General features: G+C 38.8%; 1 protein-coding gene across 1 annotated transcript; it reads left to right on the forward strand.

The window, feature by feature from the left end:
* The first annotated feature begins 18,326 nt into the window (after nt 1–18,326).
* LOC113288200 (heat shock protein 90-2) lies at nt 18,327–21,417 on the forward strand. Its single transcript, XM_026537157.1, has 3 exons — nt 18,327–18,572; nt 19,109–19,250; nt 19,338–21,417. Exons 1-3 carry the CDS (start codon nt 18,450–18,452, stop codon nt 21,170–21,172), a joined length of 2,100 nt encoding a protein of 699 aa, XP_026392942.1. The 5' UTR covers nt 18,327–18,449; the 3' UTR covers nt 21,173–21,417.
* The last annotated feature ends 491 nt before the right edge of the window (nt 21,418–21,908 follow it).

The following is a 21,908-nucleotide window of genomic DNA, read 5'->3' on the forward strand; positions in this document are numbered from 1 at the left end:
TTCTACCACTAATACCACTAGAATGACCTAATTCCGACGCTTCTAACCTTTTGGCTATGGCTGCTATTTTAGCATCTGACTCATAGGATCCTTCTACCCTATTGACATTTCCTCTACTTAGAAGAATTGTTTTCTGGGGTTCCCTATTATTTTCCCATTGTTGGGTCTTATTGGCAATTTCATTCAAAAATGTCATCGCCTCATCAACAGTTTTATTCTCAAACCCACCTGTGCATAAGGACTCAACCATGGTCGTTGTTGAATAGTCTAAACCCTCGTAGAGGATTTGAACTAACCTAAACTTCTCTTAACCATGATGAGGACATTGAGAAATTAAGTCATTGAACCTTTCTAAATACCTATATAAAGATTCTCCCTCTTGTTGAGCAAAAGTACAAATTTGTGTCCTAATAGACGATGTTTTGTGCCTTGGGAAAAACTTATGTATAAAGGCATATGTAAGTTGTTCATAGGTTTCAATTGACTCAGAATCCAAACTATACAACCAAGATTTGGCTTTATCTTTTAAGGAAAAGGGGAATAACCTAAGTTTTGGTGCATCATCACTAAGGTTTTTAATTTTCAGAGTACTACATACTTCCTCAAATTCCCTAACATGAAAATAGGGGTTCTCATTCTCTTTTCCTAAAAAGGTTGGGAGCATTTGTAAAGTCCCAGGTTTGAGTTCATAATTTGCCTCGGTTTCAGCTAACTTGATACAAAACGGACGAGAGGTCCTAGTTGGGTTCAATAAAGCTTTTAAAGTTGTCATTTCTGGCACTACCAAAGGACTAGGAGAACTTTCTTCACAAAGACGCAGATTCTCAAAACTGAAGTTTCCAAAAACGGGGCTCTCTAAAGAAGAGTCTTCGAGCTCCCCGCCTTCACAAGAAGAACTACTAGGTTTATCACTAATCAGACGACCTAGAGTGTTTCTTTTCCAAGCCCGTTCTACCTCGGGCATACACTAGAAAAACAAAACTAAAAAGAAAAGCCCTAAAAGGGAAGGGAAGTTCTATGCAAACACAAACAAGGCTGACTCCACCACAGCAAACCTACTGAATTCTAGCAAACAAAAAGCATGATGGCTCCACTTAGATTGTTTCTAGACCAGCTTCTAATCCTTCGAAAGGGAATTCGTTACAATTTAAGCAAACCCCTCTGGAGTCAATCCGAGTCAAAGTAAGTTGAATTGAGGTGAGGGAAGCTCAGTGGAGCTTTGATACCAAAGGCCTCACCGCTATCACAAGGCGGCGCAGTCACGCATTCAGCTCACAGAGACCATCATGAACTTCGAAGTATGCTAAAATAGTATCCAATATTTTTCGAATGACTGTCCTATTAAGCTCGTTACCCTATAGGTCTCGTTCTAGTCAAAATTTTAGGCTTAGGTTCGCGTTAGGTTTCGTTTTCCTAAGGCGGGCAAGAAGGGAACGGTGATGAAATCCGAACCCTTATCTTGTATTGGCCAGGCCTTTCCCTTTACTAGGAATTTAAAAACAGTCCAAATTCGTCCTCAATCAATGAATCACCTTAAGGAATACAGTAACTCGCTTACAGGAGATTCGCGAGTGTTTCGATGGACTTACCTCCCGTACCAGACGGGGGATGAACCGTTGAAGTCGACTCGGGACACGACTCCTATGTCATGTACGAACCCGAGGGGACGAGACGATATCGTAATCGTCGTCCTTCCCTGCACACAGTTTGTATTTAAGGTACCCTTATGTAGGGTAAAAATAACTTAAAAATGTCCAACGTCACAGTCCAAGTCCAAAATAAAAAAATAAAAAAATTACAGTTTTCCTCACACACTCTAAAAAAAATTAAAAATTAAAAATTAAATCCTAAAATTGTCATTTTTTCTTCTCTTTTCGCTTTTCGCTTTAAGCTTTTTCCTCTCCAAGTCCTTAGTGCTCCACTTCGAACCTGTAAATCAAAGAAAAAAAAGACAAAGTAAAAAGGAACAAATAATAAAAAAAAATATAAACCTAAAAAAAAAATAAAAAAAATCTATACACAAGTCCGCGTCGGCAGCGCCATTTTTGTTGTAGTATTAAGATTGCGGTAAATAAGAATTCGTTGCTCGAACTTGAAAAGATTTATAAATAAAAATATATACACAAAAATTTGTCACAGGATCAAGAGATACTGGGACTCAGGATTCCACCATTAATCATTCACAAGATTCATATATTTATTCCTAACAGTTATAGCTCAAATAATAAGGACTCTCATTCTTGCCAAGGTAGATTTTTAGAAGATTAATTGTAAATCGAAAGCATGGCATATCAAAAGTACTAAGACCAAGCATAAACCATCAAATGAAATGACAATGAATTAAGAAAAATCTTAAAACGATTAATTATAAGTGCAAGTAGTCAAAAAAGGAATTAAATATAATTATCATATGCGTGAAATATGGCTTCCTCCATCATCCCAGTATTGGGGTTTAGCTACTCATATTAATCATGTTCTCAAAATACATTTTTATAGCTCAAGAAGTTGATTAAAAGATGAGAAAATGCTAAAACAAAGATCCGCAACAGTTACAAGCGTTACAATTGCGCTGTATAAAACAAAACTGAAGTGTAGAAAAGAGCGATAAAAACTCAGCGTTGTAAACAGCGACACAAGGAAACTGCTGCTGGTGATGTTGAAGAACGACGCTTCTGGAGCGTCAGTTCTTCGTCTTCTTCCTCTCCTCGAGCAGCAGCATGAAGTTCTTCCTCCTCTCGGCTCCAAATCCTCCCAAACTCTTCTCACCTTTCCCAAACTGTTTTGCCTTGTATTTATAGTGAATTGGAGCCAAAAATCCGACCATTGATTGCATATATTCTCCATTTAATCCAAATATTCTCGGCTGCCAGTAATAACGAAAATTTCCATTTTTAATCCCATGCACGCGTTAACTTTGATCCTGCACGCTCCAAAATGTCTTCTCCACGCCTCAACACTCTTCCAACGCTAGTAGGACTCTTCCATGCACACAAGAACTCCATTTTTGCTCGTGTTACAGTGCATGTGCTCTGTTTTGGGATCAAGGATCATCACGCGTTTTCCATCCACTTCTGATCGAACCCACTGCCCATAATGTGTTCCTCATGCCATATCACATCTTCATACCAAGTTTGAGCGATTGAATCTCCCTAAAACACCTTCTTTTTGTTGATTGAAACTCTAACACTTGAGAACTTCATTTCCCGCCAAAAAAAAGTTTTTGAATTTAAAGAGATGATGTGCCCCTAATCGTCTGTGGAGTGTAAATAGCAAATGCCCAATTGAGGTGCCCCTTAGTAATTGGGTTTCCCCTTAACCAAAATGAGAGTCCGAATAACAAATGTCCTCCGGGGATGCCCCGCATAATTTTTCGAGCAGATCTTTCCAAAAATGTTTATTTCCTAAAAATACATAAAAACACAATATTAGTACAAAAATAAAGTTCCAACAATACGTACATTGAGGGAAAATTAGACACAAAAATGTGTCTATCAACCAACGGGGTCTAATATATTGCGCAAGGCGCAAAAACCCTAATTTTTTCAAATTAATCAGGGTAATATTTAAATATTGTGAATTATTACAAAGTTGATTGAATCCTATGTGTTGATACAAAGTTTTTTAATTTTACTGCCAGAGAGCAGTATGCTTTCTGATTGAGTACTTTTATGCAAGGACCTTAACCTCGATAGTTGGAAATCCGTGCTACTCTGCTGCAAGTGAACACAAATTTTCATGCCATATCAATATTAAGGGTTCAGCCGGGGAACATAGCATAGGAAAAATACTCGGCAGGCTCCGGCATTAGCGAGTAATGCAGCTAGGAGCTTATATACTCATTAGGCTTTATACTAGTGAACAATTCATCTAGGAGGTTGAGTTTCAATATAATATGAAGAGAGACATAGGCACTCATCAGATTTTGATATATTATCTAAATACCCTGTGGAATATAGACATATCAATGTTTGCTACATCTGATGCTGGGTCAGGTAGATAGACTTTTACAGTTTTCGCCCTATACTAAAAACCACCATCAACATTAAGTCCCATGATTAGCACGTAATAGTGGCATTGTTGCGGAGTAAGCATGAGATGATGACAGTCAAGGATAACAAATCTAAAGGGCAGGACATGAAGAGGTTACCAGGAAAAAATCTGTCCGACCTTTGGCAAGAGGCATGAACAGTCCGTGATCTTTGTGTCAACGCCCCTCTGGCTTGGCCACGGAGTACTGGTGTTATAGAGTGTTGGCGCTTGGCGTACCTATGGATTTTCTACGACACTGGTGCTTGGAGTACTTCTGGCTTGGCCACAGGGTGTTGATGCTAAGGAGCGTTGACGTACTTGTAGTTTGGCCACAAGATGCTGGTGATGTGAAGCGTTACAAGTCTGAGTGGCTGGTGATCTTGGCACGCTACTAGTTAGGTCGCGGAGCGGAAATCTTCGTGTGCTGCTTGTTCGGCTATGGAGCATGAGTGTGGTGCGCCCAGTCATCTATTCCCGTTCATGGAGCAAAAAGGAATCCTTCTTCTGTTCAAACTCTAGAAACTCCGTTTGTATGAAAAGGGGTATCGACCCTCTTCTGTTTTTGTTGCTCGTCCGGCTCCGTGCTTTCGTCTGCAGCGTCTAGATCCTCTTCGTCATTTGTTAGCGGTGGTAGAGCGATCATTAACGGCAACAAAGAAATCTCCAATAGTTATAATCAGCAGCAAGGCGAGCCAGGAGAACTCAAGGTAGGTGCTCTCTCCTATTTTGCGCATGTAACCACCCAACAGTACCATCGACCTTCTCCAGAATGTATAATAAGATTCTGACTCCAGAAGAATGAGTATCTAACCTCTCCAGTGGATTTCAAAATTACCAAACTCCATTGCACTCTTGGGATGGATGGATGAAATATATGCTCGGAAATGATCATGTCAGGGCTAATCTTGGAGATTGTGGTTGTGTTGTTGGTCCATCCTTGACTTTAGGTTATTTAGTGCCTGGACTTTCTGATTGCGATGATGATCTGCTTTGGATGCTTGTATGGTCGAAATCTTCCGGAGCCATTGGGTGAAATAGATGAGTTGAGAAGCGTTTCGTTGCCGATGTGCTGCTATCAAGTCTTCAAGGACTTCGTTCCAAGCGACATCATTTGAACCATCTTCTGAATCTTGGACTATTGTATATAATGGGATGCGATGAGCAGTCCCCGGTTATACTTCTATTAGATCCAATGGCGTGGCCGGATATGTGAATGTATCTCTGGGGTGTGCTTTTGGAATCTTTGATGCACGTGTACGGCTTCATGTTGAGAAATTCCTGCGGCTCTTAAAACTTCGACAGTGATGATGTTTAAATCAGAAATAACCTGACTGAGGGATGTAAATGCATCCCATGCTGGTAGTCCCCATGTGTAATTATCCTGAGCCTATTTTCTCGCGGAAGATGTGCTTCTACTGCATTCACTGGTAAGGTGATAACTGTGTTTAAACTTCTAAACATGAAGGAGGCTTCAGTCCCTAAGTGTAGCCTACTTTAATTGCATCGCCTTGAATCCACGCCTATGGGATTTGATACAAGCTTATTGTACTCTCCTGATGTGATGTTGGGATGCTTGAACATCACATAGACGAAACATTCTGGATAACGAAGAGGTAAAGTGAGAGAGTTATGTCGTTAATCGTGGTTCCCTCTGTCTTTTCAAGAAAAATGTTTCAACTACGTCTCTGGAGTTATCTCATGAATGCTTGATTGTTGTCGGGGATGGACCGCGATGAGTAGTCCCTAGTCGCACCTCTCTTCGGTTACTTAAGTTGTTTTCTATGAGTATGCTTGGGATCCGTCGTGGGCCTCGTAAAGTGTTGCAGGCTCCTTCTAGACGGAGATGTGATGATATCCTTACGTTACACCTTTGAAGAGTAGATGACCTTGTCGTGGCTATGATTTTGGGTTGACCGTGTCTCCTGAGCTTTAACAGTGAAGGGATTCCGTGTAGAGCCTCAGTCCCCAAGTTTGGTTTACATGTTTCTATCTTGTATGGTCGGTTGACCATGATAAAGATATCATATTGCATCCGTACTGGTGATTCATTACTTCTTCCATGTGAAACTAAAATATGGAGAAGTATGGATTACCTTTGTAGTGGTGTTGCTATGGTAAAGCTCTGGCTGGTATCAACAACGAACATCAAAGTTCTTGGCAGAAAGAGACTACATTGTCGTGGGAACCAAAATAGGTTGCTGGAATTGCATGGGCGTCCATGGTGCAAAGGGATTGGCTGGATGCGTAGGCGAGTAAACTATCCACGACCACGAGCTTTGGCGAGATGGATCAAAAAGTGGCCACAACTACGAACCTTAGATGGTTGTGATCACGATCCTTGACAGGGAGGAGTGTGGCGGCTACGGCACGATCCTTGGCAGGGAGGAGTGTGGAGGCTACGACACGATCCTTGGAAGGAGGGTGGCGACTTCTGGAGAGAACGTTGAAGCGGCTTCTGGAGAGAAACGTTGAAGCGGAGCGGATCCTGGAGCGAAACGTTGAAGCGCCCTGGATCGAAATGTTGAAGCGGAGCGGCTTCTGGAGCGAAACGTTGAAGAGCTCCTTCTGAGTTGTGGCCATGTCCGTCTGAGTTTTGGCAAGAACTTCTCTCTCTATTAAATCGATAATGGTAATGGGAAGGTTGGTTTCCTCTGGTCCTCCAGTCTCTCGTCCTGACGAAGAAGTGTGGCAGTCCTGGTGATGATTGGAGGCGTCATGATCGAATAAATATTAGGAGTAGCGGCAGCTCTGGCTTCGGTAATAAGAGGCGTCACGTCAGAGGGGATGCTCCGGTGCTGCTGGTGTTGGTGGTAGAGGATGTAACGCATGGGATGTGTTGACTGCGCTTGCGGATGGTACATTGGTGTTGGCCATTCCTTTTTTGCTCTCGTCCGATACGGCCACATACTCTATTCGCTTAGGGTCTCTCCACAAAACTGAATTTTCAGGTTGCAAATCAGAGTTTATTGTGTGTGCAATCCTAGCCACGAGAAGTCCCCAGTCATCCTTTATTATCTCTGTAACATTCTATGTCGATCGCGGCAAGGCGAAGAACCTCCAGTCCCCAGGCGTAATTCCTGAATCAATCTTTTCCGGACAATGCGCTTCATAGCGTTGCATTCGTTGGTAGGATGATGAATAAACCTGTGATAGTGGAAATATCTTGATCTAGCATATCTACTCAGTTGGTAGACGCCCTACCGGGGGTAGTTGGACTACTCTCTCGTACCCAATTTCAGTAACTCTATAACTTATGATAGGCAACGGAAAGCGATATTTTGAGTTGGTTCTCCCGCATCAGTAGTTGGTGGTGGAAATTTGCAGGCTTTGGCATGAAGCTCTCTTTAAGGGCGGAACTGACGCTTGAGATCATTGATTCATGAGCGGACCGTTTACTTCTACCGTATTGCTGAAAGGTAATTTCTTTGAGGGGCCTTCAGTGACGGCGACACGTGGTGGTTGAGCTGGATATTGTTCATTGCGCAGTGTTCTTTTCCATAAGCGTCTTGGTAGATTTCCCCCTCTTCAGGTGCTTCTCTTTTCAGCAAAGCAGTTGCGGTTGCGGAATGTTGGACAACTCTTTGAACTTCTGCGAGGGTTTGGAGATAAATATTTTCCAGCAAGGCTTCATAGGCAGGATCTTTACCTTTGTCTTGCAGATGTTATGGCGTACCTGGAAAGTCTCCTCCCCCAGTCTTGTGAAATTGTCCTGGCTCTCTGTGTTGGCAGAATCCAATTGGCCGCTCTTCTGCTGCTCCTTTATGATGTGGCTACGTGCTCCGTCAGCATCCTCATTGGTAGAGGTGCAGGCTTTAGCCAAATATTTAACATACTTTGTATTACTCTTGAAATTGGCGGGACCTTTCGGATAAGCCTTTGCTGATTCTTGCCGCAATCGGCTTATTATACTCTTCAGGATACGAAGCGTCTCGTTTTTCAGCCTGATAATATCGACTTGGCTGGCAACCATATCCTCTAGCATTTTTGTCATGTCTTCCATGGTAGTTGGATTCTATCTATTCATTGCTTCTACAAGGTTCGAATGACCCGAATACATCTGGAAAGAATCTTTGACTGAAATGGGTTTCAATTAACGATTGAATTGAGCCTAAGACCAACTGGGATGAAAATGAAACTGAGAATTGAATTTGCGACCGAGATATTTAATCTCCCACTGTGGTCTCCAATTGTTTGTGGGTTAAAACTGTTTCTGCTGGTTTTGGTAAATGTGGGTGTGTGGATGAGAAACAAATATAAACCTTAAACAAATGCACTTCACGGGAGTACTTTAGATTCGAGAGATCAATTTGTACAATCCTGGCCTAAACCAAGAAATGGTCGTTCCATTCTTGCTTCAGTCACAAAGTTAAGGAGAAGGGTTGGTCTTAGGGCGGGAAGCGAAGAAGGTGTTGAGACCGGAATGGTTAATTCTGAAGATGTGGCTATATTATGACTTGTATCAGAATTTGGAACTGGCTTGCGGAATGTAAGCTATCAGTTCTTTGATATTTTCTGGATACTGTATTGTTGTTCAAACCAAAACTTGTTGTCTAGTTGAAATAAATAGAACCTATTTATACATATCATATTGAACGTACCCTGATCTCATAGAAAGTGGGAATGATTGAGTGATGGAGAAGTGGGGTCGTGCGTAAATGCCAGAAACCACGTTCCCACTATGAAGGAGATGGGTTAGTTTACACCCACTACTTCTTGCCGCCACTAATTGCCCTGCTTTCTGACACTTTCTTATAATGGGCGTGTTGCACGCCGCACGCTGTAAACCTCCAGACCAATACCCTGATGAATATCCCCCAATTTGTGACATGCTTGATGTCTCAAGTGTTTTCGTGGAAAAAGTGTAGCAGATTGCTATGTGTGGCAAGTCAAAGTCAAGAGACTTGCCGCAGGAAAATAAGATGTGGTGCTATTAGGATTGCCTTGGATGGTCGCCTAAGACTTGCCACGGGCCTCTCAATTCTGTGGCGAATTTGAACGGCTGAGATTGTAACTTATGAGGAAGGGTGGCCATTGATTATGGCCACATTCTGTTGGCGCCCAATAATAGCACAGTGGCGTCATTGGTACATGCCAATGGCGTAGTGACATATTTAGCGCATGCCAGTGGCACAATGGCATGGTTGGCATAGTTAGCGCATGCCAGTGGCACGGTGGTGCAAGTAGCGCCTGACGTAGCCATGGCCGCTAGATTTTGGCACATTGGTGTTAGACCCAAATATGGCTTGGCAACATTAGCTCTAGTTTCCACATCAATCCCAATGCTCTGGGTAGCATGATTAGGCTTGGTTGGCATAACAACTTTGCCTAAATTAGGGCTTGGCATGCCGAAACCCTAATTAGTGCGTGTGGCATGTGGCCGCGGCATGGTGACGCTTTTTGTGCAAACGAAGCCATAGTCACGTCAAAGGAACTATAGTAAGGTCATAATGTGGAAACGACTACAGGAGCAAGGGTTGCTATGAGTGGTTATGATATGGTGCCATTCCTAGGGTTTCCTGGGTCCCGCATGGCTCGTGGCATGTTGTGGGGCCCAAAGTGACGTAATTTGAGCCACAACTGGAAATTAGGGTTTTGGTTAATGCGCCTAAAGCAGAGTCGTGCTTCTAACTAGAAAACCCTAATTTAAGCACATCATGGCGTTGGCCATGAACATGAGGTATGTTAGCACGTAGGCGCGCTATTTACGGCACGTTGGCATGTTTTGGCATGCTGCCACAAAGTGGCACGTTTGGCGCGGCGGCCACGAACATGAGGTATGTTAGCCAATGGCTTTGTGACCGTTTGGCGCAGTTTGCCTCTTTTAACACTGTGGTAAGTTTGGAGTAACCTGATTGGTTAATATAAAAGAGGTCGGCTAAGCATGGGTGTGGCCACACTTCTAGTATGCGTGTAGCGGATTTAAAGCGACCTGATTGGTCAATGGAAAACAGGGCCGGCAAGTATGGGCCCAGCCAACGTATGGCGGGTTTAAGGCGACCTGATTGGTCGACGGGGAAATAAGGCCGGTTGGGCAACATGGTGCGTGGCCAATTGCAAATGGCACCGGCTGGCCTAAGGCATGGCCACACCTCCCTTTGCTGCAGCTCCTATTCCGCGACTATTTTTATTCCTTGTTTTCTGATTTTGGGTAGGATTCTGCACCTACTAATCCATGGAGGATTAATTGCTTAGTTCGCCTAAGCTTAATTTTGACCAACGGGGTCTAATATATTGCGCAAGGCGCAAAAACCCTAATTTTTGCAAATTAATCAGGGTAATATTTGAATCTTGTGAATTATCACAAAATTGATTGATTTCTATGTGTTGACACAGAGTTCTTTAAGTTTATTGCCAGAGAGCAGTATGCTTTCTGATTGAGTACTTTTATGCAAGGACCTTAACCTCGATCCTTAGGGAATCCGTGCTACTCTGCTGCGAGTGAACAAAAATTGTCATGCCATATCAATATTAAGGGTTCAGCTGGGGAACATAACATAGGAAAAAAAATCGGCAGGCTCCGCCATTAGCGAGTAATGCAGCTAGGAGCTTATATACTCATTAGGCTCTATACTAGTGAACAATTCATCTAGGAGCTTGAGTTTCAATATATATGGAGAGAGACACATGCACTCATCAGATTTTGATATATTCTCCAAATTCCCTGCGGAATATAGACATATCAATGTCTGCTACATCTGATGCCGGGTCAGGTTGATAGACTTTTACAGTTTTCGCCCTATACTAAAAACCACCATCAACAACCGTTATAAACAGTTCATGGATAGTTTCCTACTAACGAACTGTAACAGTTTCAGCAACACTTAAAACTGTTACTTTAATAAATCACTCATAACTTCATCGTTATAACTCGGAATTGAGTGATTCTTGGCTCATTGAATTTGTAAGCTCATTCACTATAACATAAGAACCTTTCCATGGATAAATGTTATTGACACAAGAGTCGTGGCTCAAATAACCTCGAGTATATATACATAAATGTACATTAACCGTCATAGGAATTGCTCTATAGAGTGAGCATTTGTTTCGATGGATTAGAAAGGTAAAATTGAACAAGAATCCAAACGAAATCAATCACAACATACCTTTGTCGATGAAGTCCTTGTTGATGTCTTCTTGTAATCTTCAGTCTTCATCCTTCAAGAATAACTCTTCTTAGACCTAATCTATTCTGAAACTATCTTTAGTATACTAAATCAAGAATGCATTTTGGAAACTAAAATTGAAAACTAACTTGACATACCAATTCTAGTGGGTTCAACCGAGCAATGCTCTAACAAGTATGTGTATCCGTTTGCATACTTGTGAACAAGACCATGTCCGGGAACTTAGGTATGTGTACTTGTTTGCATACCTGAGTGGATTAAGTTCTAAAATCATTTTTTTATGTTTACATACTCATGAACAAATACATTTATATAATAAGGAATGCAATTTTTACAAACCGTGGCTATAGTGTTCATGAGTCAATTCGAGTGAATCAAAACCGATTTTACTTCAATTGTGTCTTGTATACTTTTATGAGAATATAAACAATTGAACAACTTTATCACTAGTTTCATTTGAGTCATTTGAACTAGTTGTGTTTAAGATGAATAAGGTTGATATGAAAGTGTTCATATGCCTAACTTCGGTTAACTATTGTTGAGCTAACCAAGTGTACACGTTTAGGTACGGTTACCTATATCTAAATGAAGGCACATTTCATTTGTGTGTAACAAGATAAGTCAACCTAACGGTTAAAAGATATTAACTTGACTCTAATCAAGTTTTCATCTACAGGTGAATATTAAATGTTTTCTTACCAAGGTAGCATTAATTGCAGACCCTGATTTGAAGACTATATAAGGGAGAATTCTAGCAAATGGGAAACCTAATCCCCACACCTCCTGTGTGATACTAGTTGCGACTAGAGTTGATTCTCCTTTAACCTAGGTTTTTCCTAAAACTATTATAGGTTAACGACTTAAAGACTTTATTGGGATTCTGAAGCCAGACCCAACTATTTTCTCGGTAGTTGCGTGTTATAATCTTACTTTGTTCTATCATATTGAGTATTATCTTCTCTAAGATTTGTTCGATATTTAATCTCCGATATGTAAGATAAAAAGTAATCACAAAGCTCTTCGTCTCATTCTTTGTGATTCCACAATATCTTGTTTCGCTACCATACGATTAAGATTATTATGAGATGATTGATATTACTAGGTTGTTCTTCGGGAATATAGGATTATTTCGATAATAAACAACCTTTTAATCCCAAAAAATCAAGTCACAGAAAGTCACACCAAGATCAAAACACAAGAATAAAGTATTCAAATCTTAAAAGTCTTCAATCTTCGATTTAATCTTCAAAGTAACAACCTGCAAAAAAAACTTGATTTCTTATTGATTTGTGGCACAGAACGGAGTCTGATAACAATGGCAAATCAATGAATCTATCTTACAGATCTACAAAAACTTAGATTTGTAGAAACGTTAAATCTTTGATCTAGTTTGAGTGAGCCTTATATCAGAAGAGAAGGTTCTCAAGAATAAACAAACTAGGTGCAATCAAAGTTTTAGCAACCGTTAGTCAATCAAAGCAATAATCGAAAACTACAATAACAATGCAATTATCTAGTTTCCCACCAACGGTATTCGTAGAGCTTCTTGATCCCATAGAAGTCTTTAAACAAGCGGTCGTAAGAGATTTCACATAATTAGGGTATTTTCCTCTCCGGATGGACGGTTCCACCAGAAATAACAAAAAGTGAAGTTTGTATGGCTCTTATGATAGTTTGCTATAAATGAAAACTTAGGTATTTATAGACCAAGGATGTTTGGGCACCAAGGAATTTCCAAAACCGAAAATATTCTCAAGATATGCAATGAATGGAAAAATTCGGTTTTCATGATTCCAATAAATGCTTGTCCAATATTTCCGAAATCTCTCAATAGAAATCTCAAATTAGTAAATGCACGTTACTGATTTTTATTCTCTAAAGGTATGCATTAATTGCTGGTAATTAAGGCATATAAAACCAAAAACCTTGATTAAAAGATTCTTGATTTATTTCGGTATAGGATCACCTTGAGTACCAAGGAATATCTTTGAACAATAATGCTCATGTTCAAAGTATGTTGAGATCTTGAAGTTTAAGGGAATCGGTTCTACCTTATAAAAGTAATCAGGTAGGAATCGATATTACCCAATAAAAATAATCAGGTAGGATCGATTATATATCAATTACAAGGATCGGTCACACACCCTCTTATGATCGGTCACACCAGTCACTAAGACCGGTTACACCAATTACCTTATAAAAGTAATCAGGTAGGGACCAATACTACCTTATAAATATAATTAGGTAGGATCAGTTACATGTATATATGGTATCTACTTGTGATCGGTCACTAGGATCGGTTACACCAATTACAAGGATCGACTACACGAGCTCTTGTGACCGGTCACACCAATTACAACGATCGATCATACCATCACATGGTGATTACTTAGGATCGGTTACACCAATGGTCATACCAAATCATAAGTCTAGGCATTGTGATCAGTTATACCAAGATACATAACCTGAGTTACGATTGGTTCTACCAACTCACACATATTGGTCATCTAAAGATACGCAAAGAATAGCCAGACCAATAAGCCTATTGATTTCTCTTTTGATTCACGAAACAAGTTCATGAATGTACTTCCTTTAAAAAAATGTAAAACATTGTTTCTTATGATGAAATATTCACCATGCACCCATTCACATAATTATAAAACTATATATTATATTATGTCGATGTCATAACTACGAAGTTCAAAAGATAAGAGTTATACTTTATAATATCATTCCTTAATATTATGCCCATATATTATGATCATGTCTATCCACTAGAGTATTACATACAATATGTACAGTATATACAGCTTCGCATGTTATGTTTTCAGTATAGCACGACTTGAAAAAAAACAAGATAAAAATAGAATAAGCCAAGTCTGTAGTTACTAACCTCGAGCTGAAGGATAATGTCTTTGTTGTCTTCAATCCATCTTCAGATTTTCATGAGTAACTGGAGCCCAAAATTTCTATCGTTTCTAGCCTAACCTGACGAAGTTGACTCTAGTTTACTTATTAAGCAACTCAAGTTTTGTAACTAAATATGACAACCAAACTTGACATATCAACGCTTGGTGGGTTCAACCGAGCAGTGCTCTAACACTAAACCAAGAAGGTTGGACTACTATGGTGAAATCAGTTCTAAATTCTTTGCCCACTTATTAAATAGGTTCTTTCAAGATTCCAACTATTGTAATTGATAAGCTTGATAATCTCCAAAGAAACTTTTGGTGTGGACATAAGTCCAACAAAGGGTAAAGTTTATCTCTTGAACTAGTATGAATAACCCTAAGGAACTAGGTGGTTTGGGTTTCAGAAATCTAGAGAAATTCATTGATGCTCTCCTTTGTAAGATGGCTTTGAAAGCTGCTATTAACTCATATGAACCTTGGGTTAAAATTATGGAGGCTAAGTATCACCATGATATAGGTTTTCTTCATCAATCTAAACTTAGTGATACCAGCTGCTGGATTTGGAAAGGGATCTATAGATGCAATGATACTATCTACAGGAATAGTTTTTGGAATGTTAGGTGTGGCACTAAAATAAAAATCTGGCTGAATTATTGGGTTATTGGTTTAGAACATCCACATGAACTGAAACCAGGTTTGAATACTCCCTCTAATATTCTTTTATGTGGTTGAGCTATTTATCTCTAGTACTAAAACTTGGAATGTGCAGCTTGTAAATGATATATATCTTTTATACAGATTCCGCAGGTAAGATCTTAGCTATACTATTTCCTAGAGATGGTGTTGATACTCTAGCGTGGAAACATGACATGAAAGGGATTTTCACTGTCAAAAGTGCTTACAATTTCCTTACGAATAATCTCAGTACAGTCACTGATGTCATTCAAATTCCAACTGGTGTTTGGAAGAGATTCTGGGAAGCTAAACTTCCCCGTATAAATGTCTTAAAAACATTGTCCCTACTAGGCAAAAACTTTCTAGATGTAAGAATGACATTGAACGACATTGCAGTCTGTGTAATGAACCTCTTGAAATTTTTGATCACCTGTTTTTGAATGGCCTTATGCTAGTTCAACCTGGCTCTTGCTGAATGTTAATTGTAGTAATATCTTAAACTTGCATAACAATTATATGGATTGGATTATTAGTTGGTTTAATGCAGGAGATGCACAAGCAGACGACTATGAAAATGATAATACCAAAAGGTTATACTTGTTAACGACTACCATTTGGTTTATTTTGGAAAGACAGGTGCTCACTCATTTTTCAAAATATCAAACCAAACAGGCAATTGACAGGATACTAAACTTAATTAACAATTTTCATTTTATAAAAAGGGTCGGGATCCCTTGACAAAAGATTTTGACAAAACCTTTCGACAAAATTTTCTATCCGTAGGATCTCATATATCTAATGGCTTACCTTTTTAGGTAACGTGGTACTTAAGTCCCTTTTAGTTTGTGTTTGGCTCATTATGTCTGACCAAACTTAAGAATTTAAATTAAAGAATAATTGGGTTGAAGACTCATCTTCCTCCGGTATTATCATTTATACATTAATATGCTTCATAAAATAAAATAAAATCTAGATTGCATTTCCTTGATTTATTGTTTTATTTTATGAAAACATGAAGTTGGTTTTTTTCCATGAAAATAAATTTCCGACCTATTAAGACCAGTAGAATATATTGGAATTAGATCATCGATCAAAATTTTATAACTTGAATTTGGGAGGAAGAGATAAAATTTTGATTATTATCGTAAGGTGTCTGGATTAATTAATTCTCTTTTTAGTCTCTCTTACCACACCTTTGCTTCCAATCTCTTTGTATGTGCGACTTGCTCTGAATTAAGTTTTGACCAGATATTTCGAATTAAGTTAAATTGTACTTTCTAATTATTTGAATAAGGACGATGATACGGGGGGATAAGGTACCTTCTCCTCCCAAACAAGTCGATTCACATAAAAATAAAATAAATGTTTTGGGAAGAAGATTGAAAATCAAGAACAAATATGATGAAAATAATAGAAAAATATTTATGATTTGATATTTTTTTCCGCCAGTGAACATTAGCATTTTTGTTTTGTTCAGAGATGACTGATTTTTTCCCTAAAACTTCTCGTAACTATTTTGTTTCCCACATTCACGCAGTCTTATCTCTTGTCACAGCCAAAGTTCCAAACACATAATTAAGTTTTACATCGTCCAAAATATAAGCCGTTGGGTACATGAGATCCCACAGGTAGAAAATTTTGTCGAGAGATTTTGTCAAAACCTTTTGTCAAGGGATCTCGACCCTTATAAGAATTGATAATTGTAATCCCATACAGTTTCAGAGTTGGGATCCTCCTGACAGGAATTATAGTAAAATTAACATTGATGCATATTTTGTTAAAGAAACTTTTCAAGGTGGTATTGGTCTAATCAGTCGGAATTTTGCAGGCGTATGCAAAGGAGTCAAAGGGAGATATATCAATGCAGGGTTGCTAAGAGACTATGAGGTAGATCAGCTAGAATGTATTGCTATGAAAGAAGTTGTGTGACAGGATGCTGCTGATGGGTATAAAAGAATAGTTTTTAAATCATACAATGAGTCTTTAATAAAATCTATCAATGAGCAAAACTCTTACGTTCATTGGATGAATAGAAACCTTGTTTTGGATATTAAGTTTTTACTTAGACAACATAGTTTTTAGATTCATAAAACTAAAAGTAATATAATAGACTTCTTAGCTAAAGCAAGAAGTAGTAAGAGTGATTTTGAATTTGCTGAGAACTAACCACCTTGATATACAAGATGTAGTTTCAAAAGATTTACAAAATATAAGCAGATGATGACCTGTCAATAAAATCAACTACAGTAGAATTTTTTTTAATTAATACTCGATTATTTAATAAACTTTCTTAAATAATATTTTTGGCCGGTCCCCAGTCAGGATCAACGTGCCAAATTAATAATTCGCTAAAATTATAAGATAATACTTTTTTGATTACCTATATAGGCCCCAATGAAACATAAATTAATAATGCATTATATATATATTCAATACATTGATGACTAGTCTTATGTTTTTTGCTAAAATCAATATCACATTAAATTTCATCTATAATTTTTCTTATCATTGCAAGAATTTTTGGTGTTGTTGGATTATCGTTCTTGTGCTTGAATAATGCTCTAAGAATTTCATTGGTCATTGTTGCTTTTTTAACACCTTTAAGATGAAAAGCCATATTTATGTGTATGATTTGTTTGTGTTAGTAGTATGATTTCATATTGTATTTATATACAAATATTTTTTTTTTGTTAGTTAAATTAATAATGCCTTATATTGTATCTATAAATTAAGGCCTTGTTTGGCAAAATTTATGATTATCTATTTATGATTATATAGATAATCAAAAATAGATAAATGATTTTAGTATAATCATTTTTATAATAAATTTTCACAAACACTTTTATCAAATAATTGATAATCTTTAAAAAATGATGCCTAAAAGTAGTGGAAAAAATAATGATCTAGAACTTTTTTTCTAAGTTCCCTAGTGTTTTTTTAACCCTCTCTTGATAGTTTATAGAAAATAAGAGGAATAAACACAACTCAATTTTATTAAGAAAAAATAATTGATTATAATAATTTTTAAACAACTTTTTTTCTGTTTATGGAAATAATGGATTTTTTTCAATTATGACTAAAATAAGCAATTATTATAATGGTTACCAAACGCATATAGAATCCATTATAATCTGCATAATGGATTATGGGATGATAATCCATTAAAATAATGGTTACCAAATTTATCGATTAATTAATATCTCGCTTAGTTAATAAATTTTGATGGTCCCGATAATATTAATTTATAGGTTTCTCCTGTATTTTGAATAATAAATAAAAAAAAAGATCCAATTGCGACCCAACGACTCAAATGGATCAGGCTTCATGTATACTAAACCATGTCCATCAAGACCAGACCCAACAGGCAGAGGCAGAGGCAGAAAAAAGGAATAAAGCAACGCGTGAGGCGTAGGTAAGTCAAAAAGATTCTAGAGTCTTCTTTTATCGGGCCCGTTAATTTTTTCTTTCCAAAATATCGGAACCCACTTCTAATAATAGGGAACCAATGAGTTCTAATTGAAACCGATTCTAAACGATAGAAGACTCTAGAAACCCTAGAGCCCCTATATAAGCAGACTTCACTTCCTCTTTCTCAAGTCTCTTAAGTTACTCACACAAGCTCGAAACCCTAATTTCGTTTCCTCTTTCGCCTTCATTTTAGTTTCTCTCTTTAGTTTTCTTCTGCGATTACAACAGAGAGTCTTCATCAATGGCGGATACCGAGACGTTTGCTTTCCAAGCTGAGATCAACCAGCTTCTCAGTTTGATCATCAATACTTTCTACTCTAACAAGGAGATCTTTCTCAGGGAGCTCATCAGTAACTCCTCCGATGTAAGTATTCCGTCAAGATCTTTGTTATGATGCTTTTTACCGAGTATTATTCTAGATCCCTAGATTTCCATGTCTTGATTGCGTTTTTGTTACTTTGATTCAAGATGTATGCAGTGATCAATCTTGTTAGATAAGAACTTGAATTTTTTGTAACTGTTTTCGACAGATCCATACCAAGGAATACTTGATTGATTTTTCTAGGTTTTAATATATGATAAAACATGCTTGGTGGTCACTTAAACCCTAAGATTTACGCCTGTTTTTGAATTCCATGCTTGTTGATGACTTAAACCCTAAAATATTTGATGTTGGTTTGGGGTATGAAATACCTTACTCAAGTATGTTATAAAATACTTCTTGTTTGTGAGTTGTTGTGAGTTGATTTGTTTAATGTGGGTCGATTTTTTTTCCTATCATCTGAAAAACAGAACGATAGTTGATTGGTTAGTATGGATTATATTTCTGTAATTCTGCTCTATAGACCTTATTGTGTTGTTCTGATTTTTGTTTTTGTTTTGTTATCTGCTGTTATGAAGGCCTTAGACAAAATCAGATTTGAGGGTTTGACTGATAAGAGCAAGCTTGATTCTCAACCTGAGCTCTTTATCCACATCATCCCTGACAAAGCCAACAACACCCTTACCCTTATTGACAGTGGTATTGGTATGACCAAGTCAGGTTAGTACTTTTAACTGCAACTATGCACATCTGTCTGTTGTCTTTACCTAAGTAGTCGCCTTCCTAATTTGCTGTTTGCTGTTTCAGATTTGGTGAACAACCTTGGTACCATTGCAAGGTCTGGAACCAAAGAATTCATGGAAGCTTTGGCTGCTGGTGCTGATGTTAGTATGATTGGACAGTTTGGTGTTGGTTTCTACTCTGCATACCTTGTAGCTGACAAGGTTATTGTTACCACCAAGCACAATGATGATGAGCAGTATGTCTGGGAATCCCAGGCTGGAGGATCTTTCACTGTTACCAGGGATACCTCTGGTGAAGTTCTTGGTAGGGGTACTAAGATTACTCTTGTTCTCAAGGATGATCAGCTTGAGTACCTTGAGGAGCGCAGATTGAAGGATTTGGTCAAGAAGCATTCTGAGTTCATCAGCTATCCAATCTCTTTGTGGACAGAGAAGACCACTGAGAAGGAAATCTCAGATGATGAAGATGAGGAGGAGAAGAAAGATGAAGAGGGAAAGGTAGAGGATGTTGACGAAGAAAAGGAGAAGGAGGAGAAGAAAAAGAAGACCATCAAGGAAGTCTCCCACGAATGGGCTGTGATGAACAAGCAAAAGCCAATCTGGATGAGGAAGCCAGATGAGATCACAAAGGAGGAGTATGCTGCCTTTTACAAGAGTCTCACCAATGACTGGGAGGAGCATTTGGCTGTCAAGCACTTTGAAGTTGAAGGTCAGCTTGAGTTTAAGGCTGTTCTCTTTGTTCCCAAGAGAGCCCCATTTGATCTCTTTGACACAAAGAAGAAGCCCAACAACATCAAGTTGTATGTTCGTCGTGTGTTCATCATGGACAACTGTGAGGATATCATTCCTGAGTACCTTAGCTTTGTTAAGGGTATTGTTGACTCTGAGGACCTTCCCCTTAACATTTCTAGGGAGATGTTGCAGCAGAACAAGATCCTTAAGGTCATCCGCAAGAACTTGGTGAAGAAGTGCCTTGAGCTCTTCTTTGAGATTGCTGAGAACAAAGAAGATTACAACAAGTTCTACGAAGCCTTCTCCAAGAACCTGAAGCTTGGAATTCATGAGGATTCTACCAACAAGTCAAAGATTGCTGATTTGCTCCGATACCACTCAACCAAGAGTGGTGATGAGATGACCAGTTTGAAAGACTACGTGACCAGAATGAAGGAGGGTCAGAATGACATCTTCTACATCACTGGTGAGAGCAAGAAAGCAGTTGAGAACTCTCCTTTCCTTGAGAGGTTGAAGAAGAAGGGTTATGAAGTACTTTACATGGTTGATGCAATTGACGAATATGCCGTTGGTCAGTTGAAGGATTATGAGGGAAAGAAACTTGTGTCTGCCACCAAGGAGGGTTTGAAATTGGAGGAAAGTGAGGATGAAAAGAAGAAGGCTGAGACATTGAAGGAGAAGTTTGAGGGTCTTTGCAAGGTGATCAAGGAAGTGTTGGGTGACAGAGTTGAGAAGGTTGTTGTCTCTGAGCGTGTTGTTGAATCTCCCTGTGTTTTGGTTACTGGAGAGTATGGCTGGACTGCTAACATGGAGAGAATCATGAAGGCTCAAGCTTTGAGGGATTCAAGCATGGCTGGATACATGTCCAGTAAGAAGACCATGGAGATCAACCCTGAAAACTCAATCATGGAGGAGCTCAGGAAGAGGGCTGATGCTGACAAGAATGACAAGTCTGTGAAAGATTTGGTTCTCTTGTTGTTTGAGACTGCTCTTCTTACATCTGGTTTCAGTCTTGAGGAGCCGACCACCTTTGGCAACAGGATCCACAGAATGTTGAAGTTGGGTTTGAGCATTGATGAAGACAGTGCTGACACTGAAGCTGACCCAGAGATGCCTGAACTTGTTGAAGATGATGCTGAGGGCAGCAAGATGGAGGAGGTCGACTAAGCCTTTGGTTGATTGCTTTGAGTTCCTAGCACTGGCGCACTCTCTTTAACAGATTTAGCTTTATTCCTACTATGTTTTTTTTCCCTTTTCTGCTTTTAGTCAGTAAGTTTGAGGGTACTACTCTTTCTGTTTTGGCCCTGGATATTCTCTTGTTTTGGGTGTTACCGATGGATATGGTAGAATTTTAGTATTTTTTTTAGTGAATAGTAACTGTTTCCTACATGCCTGCTGGTCGCTTTTGTTAATTTTGTGCTTCTTCATTGTGTCTCAACAAATTGGTGTATAGTTTCTTGACGCCTTTTCCTCTGTGGTCTAAAAAAATCCAACGCTGAGTACTGGGCAGTGCTTAGTTTCTTGCATCTTGTGTTCTGATGTGTGTTGTTGGAATGCAATGGTCAGTGTGTAATGGTCAGTGTGTTGTGTGTTGTTGGAATGCAATGGTCAGTGTAAATGGTCAGTGTGTTGTATGTTGTTGGGAGCGGCTGGTAGTTATACTACCACATGCTACCACAATTGTTTTGTTTGTAGTCTTCCTGAAGACGCTTGTTAATGGGTATTGAAGGTTTACAAAGGGTCTAAATTGCATGATTCAGAACGTAAAGTCTCTAGAAAAAGCGAACACTGAGTATAAGAAACTTTCATCATACCTTCCGTATATTTCACTCCTTCGTAGAAATACATTTCTTTTTTAACTTGATCTTTTTGGGTGGGTTGAGGTCCTCTTTTTCCCTTTCTC

The sequence above is a fragment of the Papaver somniferum genome, chromosome 6 (assembly GCF_003573695.1).
Source record: "Papaver somniferum cultivar HN1 chromosome 6, ASM357369v1, whole genome shotgun sequence".
In the NCBI taxonomy this organism is placed as follows: Eukaryota; Viridiplantae; Streptophyta; class Magnoliopsida; order Ranunculales; family Papaveraceae; genus Papaver; species Papaver somniferum.

Coding starts and splice junctions, on each gene's coding strand:
- LOC113288200 (XM_026537157.1), top strand. CDS start 18,450: ATGGCGGATACCGAGACGTTTGCTTTCCAAGCTGAGATCAACCAGCTT. Junction 18,573..19,108: donor TCATCAGTAACTCCTCCGAT/GTAAGTATTCCG, acceptor GCTGTTATGAAG/GCCTTAGACAAAATCAGATT. Junction 19,251..19,337: donor TATTGGTATGACCAAGTCAG/GTTAGTACTTTT, acceptor TTGCTGTTTCAG/ATTTGGTGAACAACCTTGGT.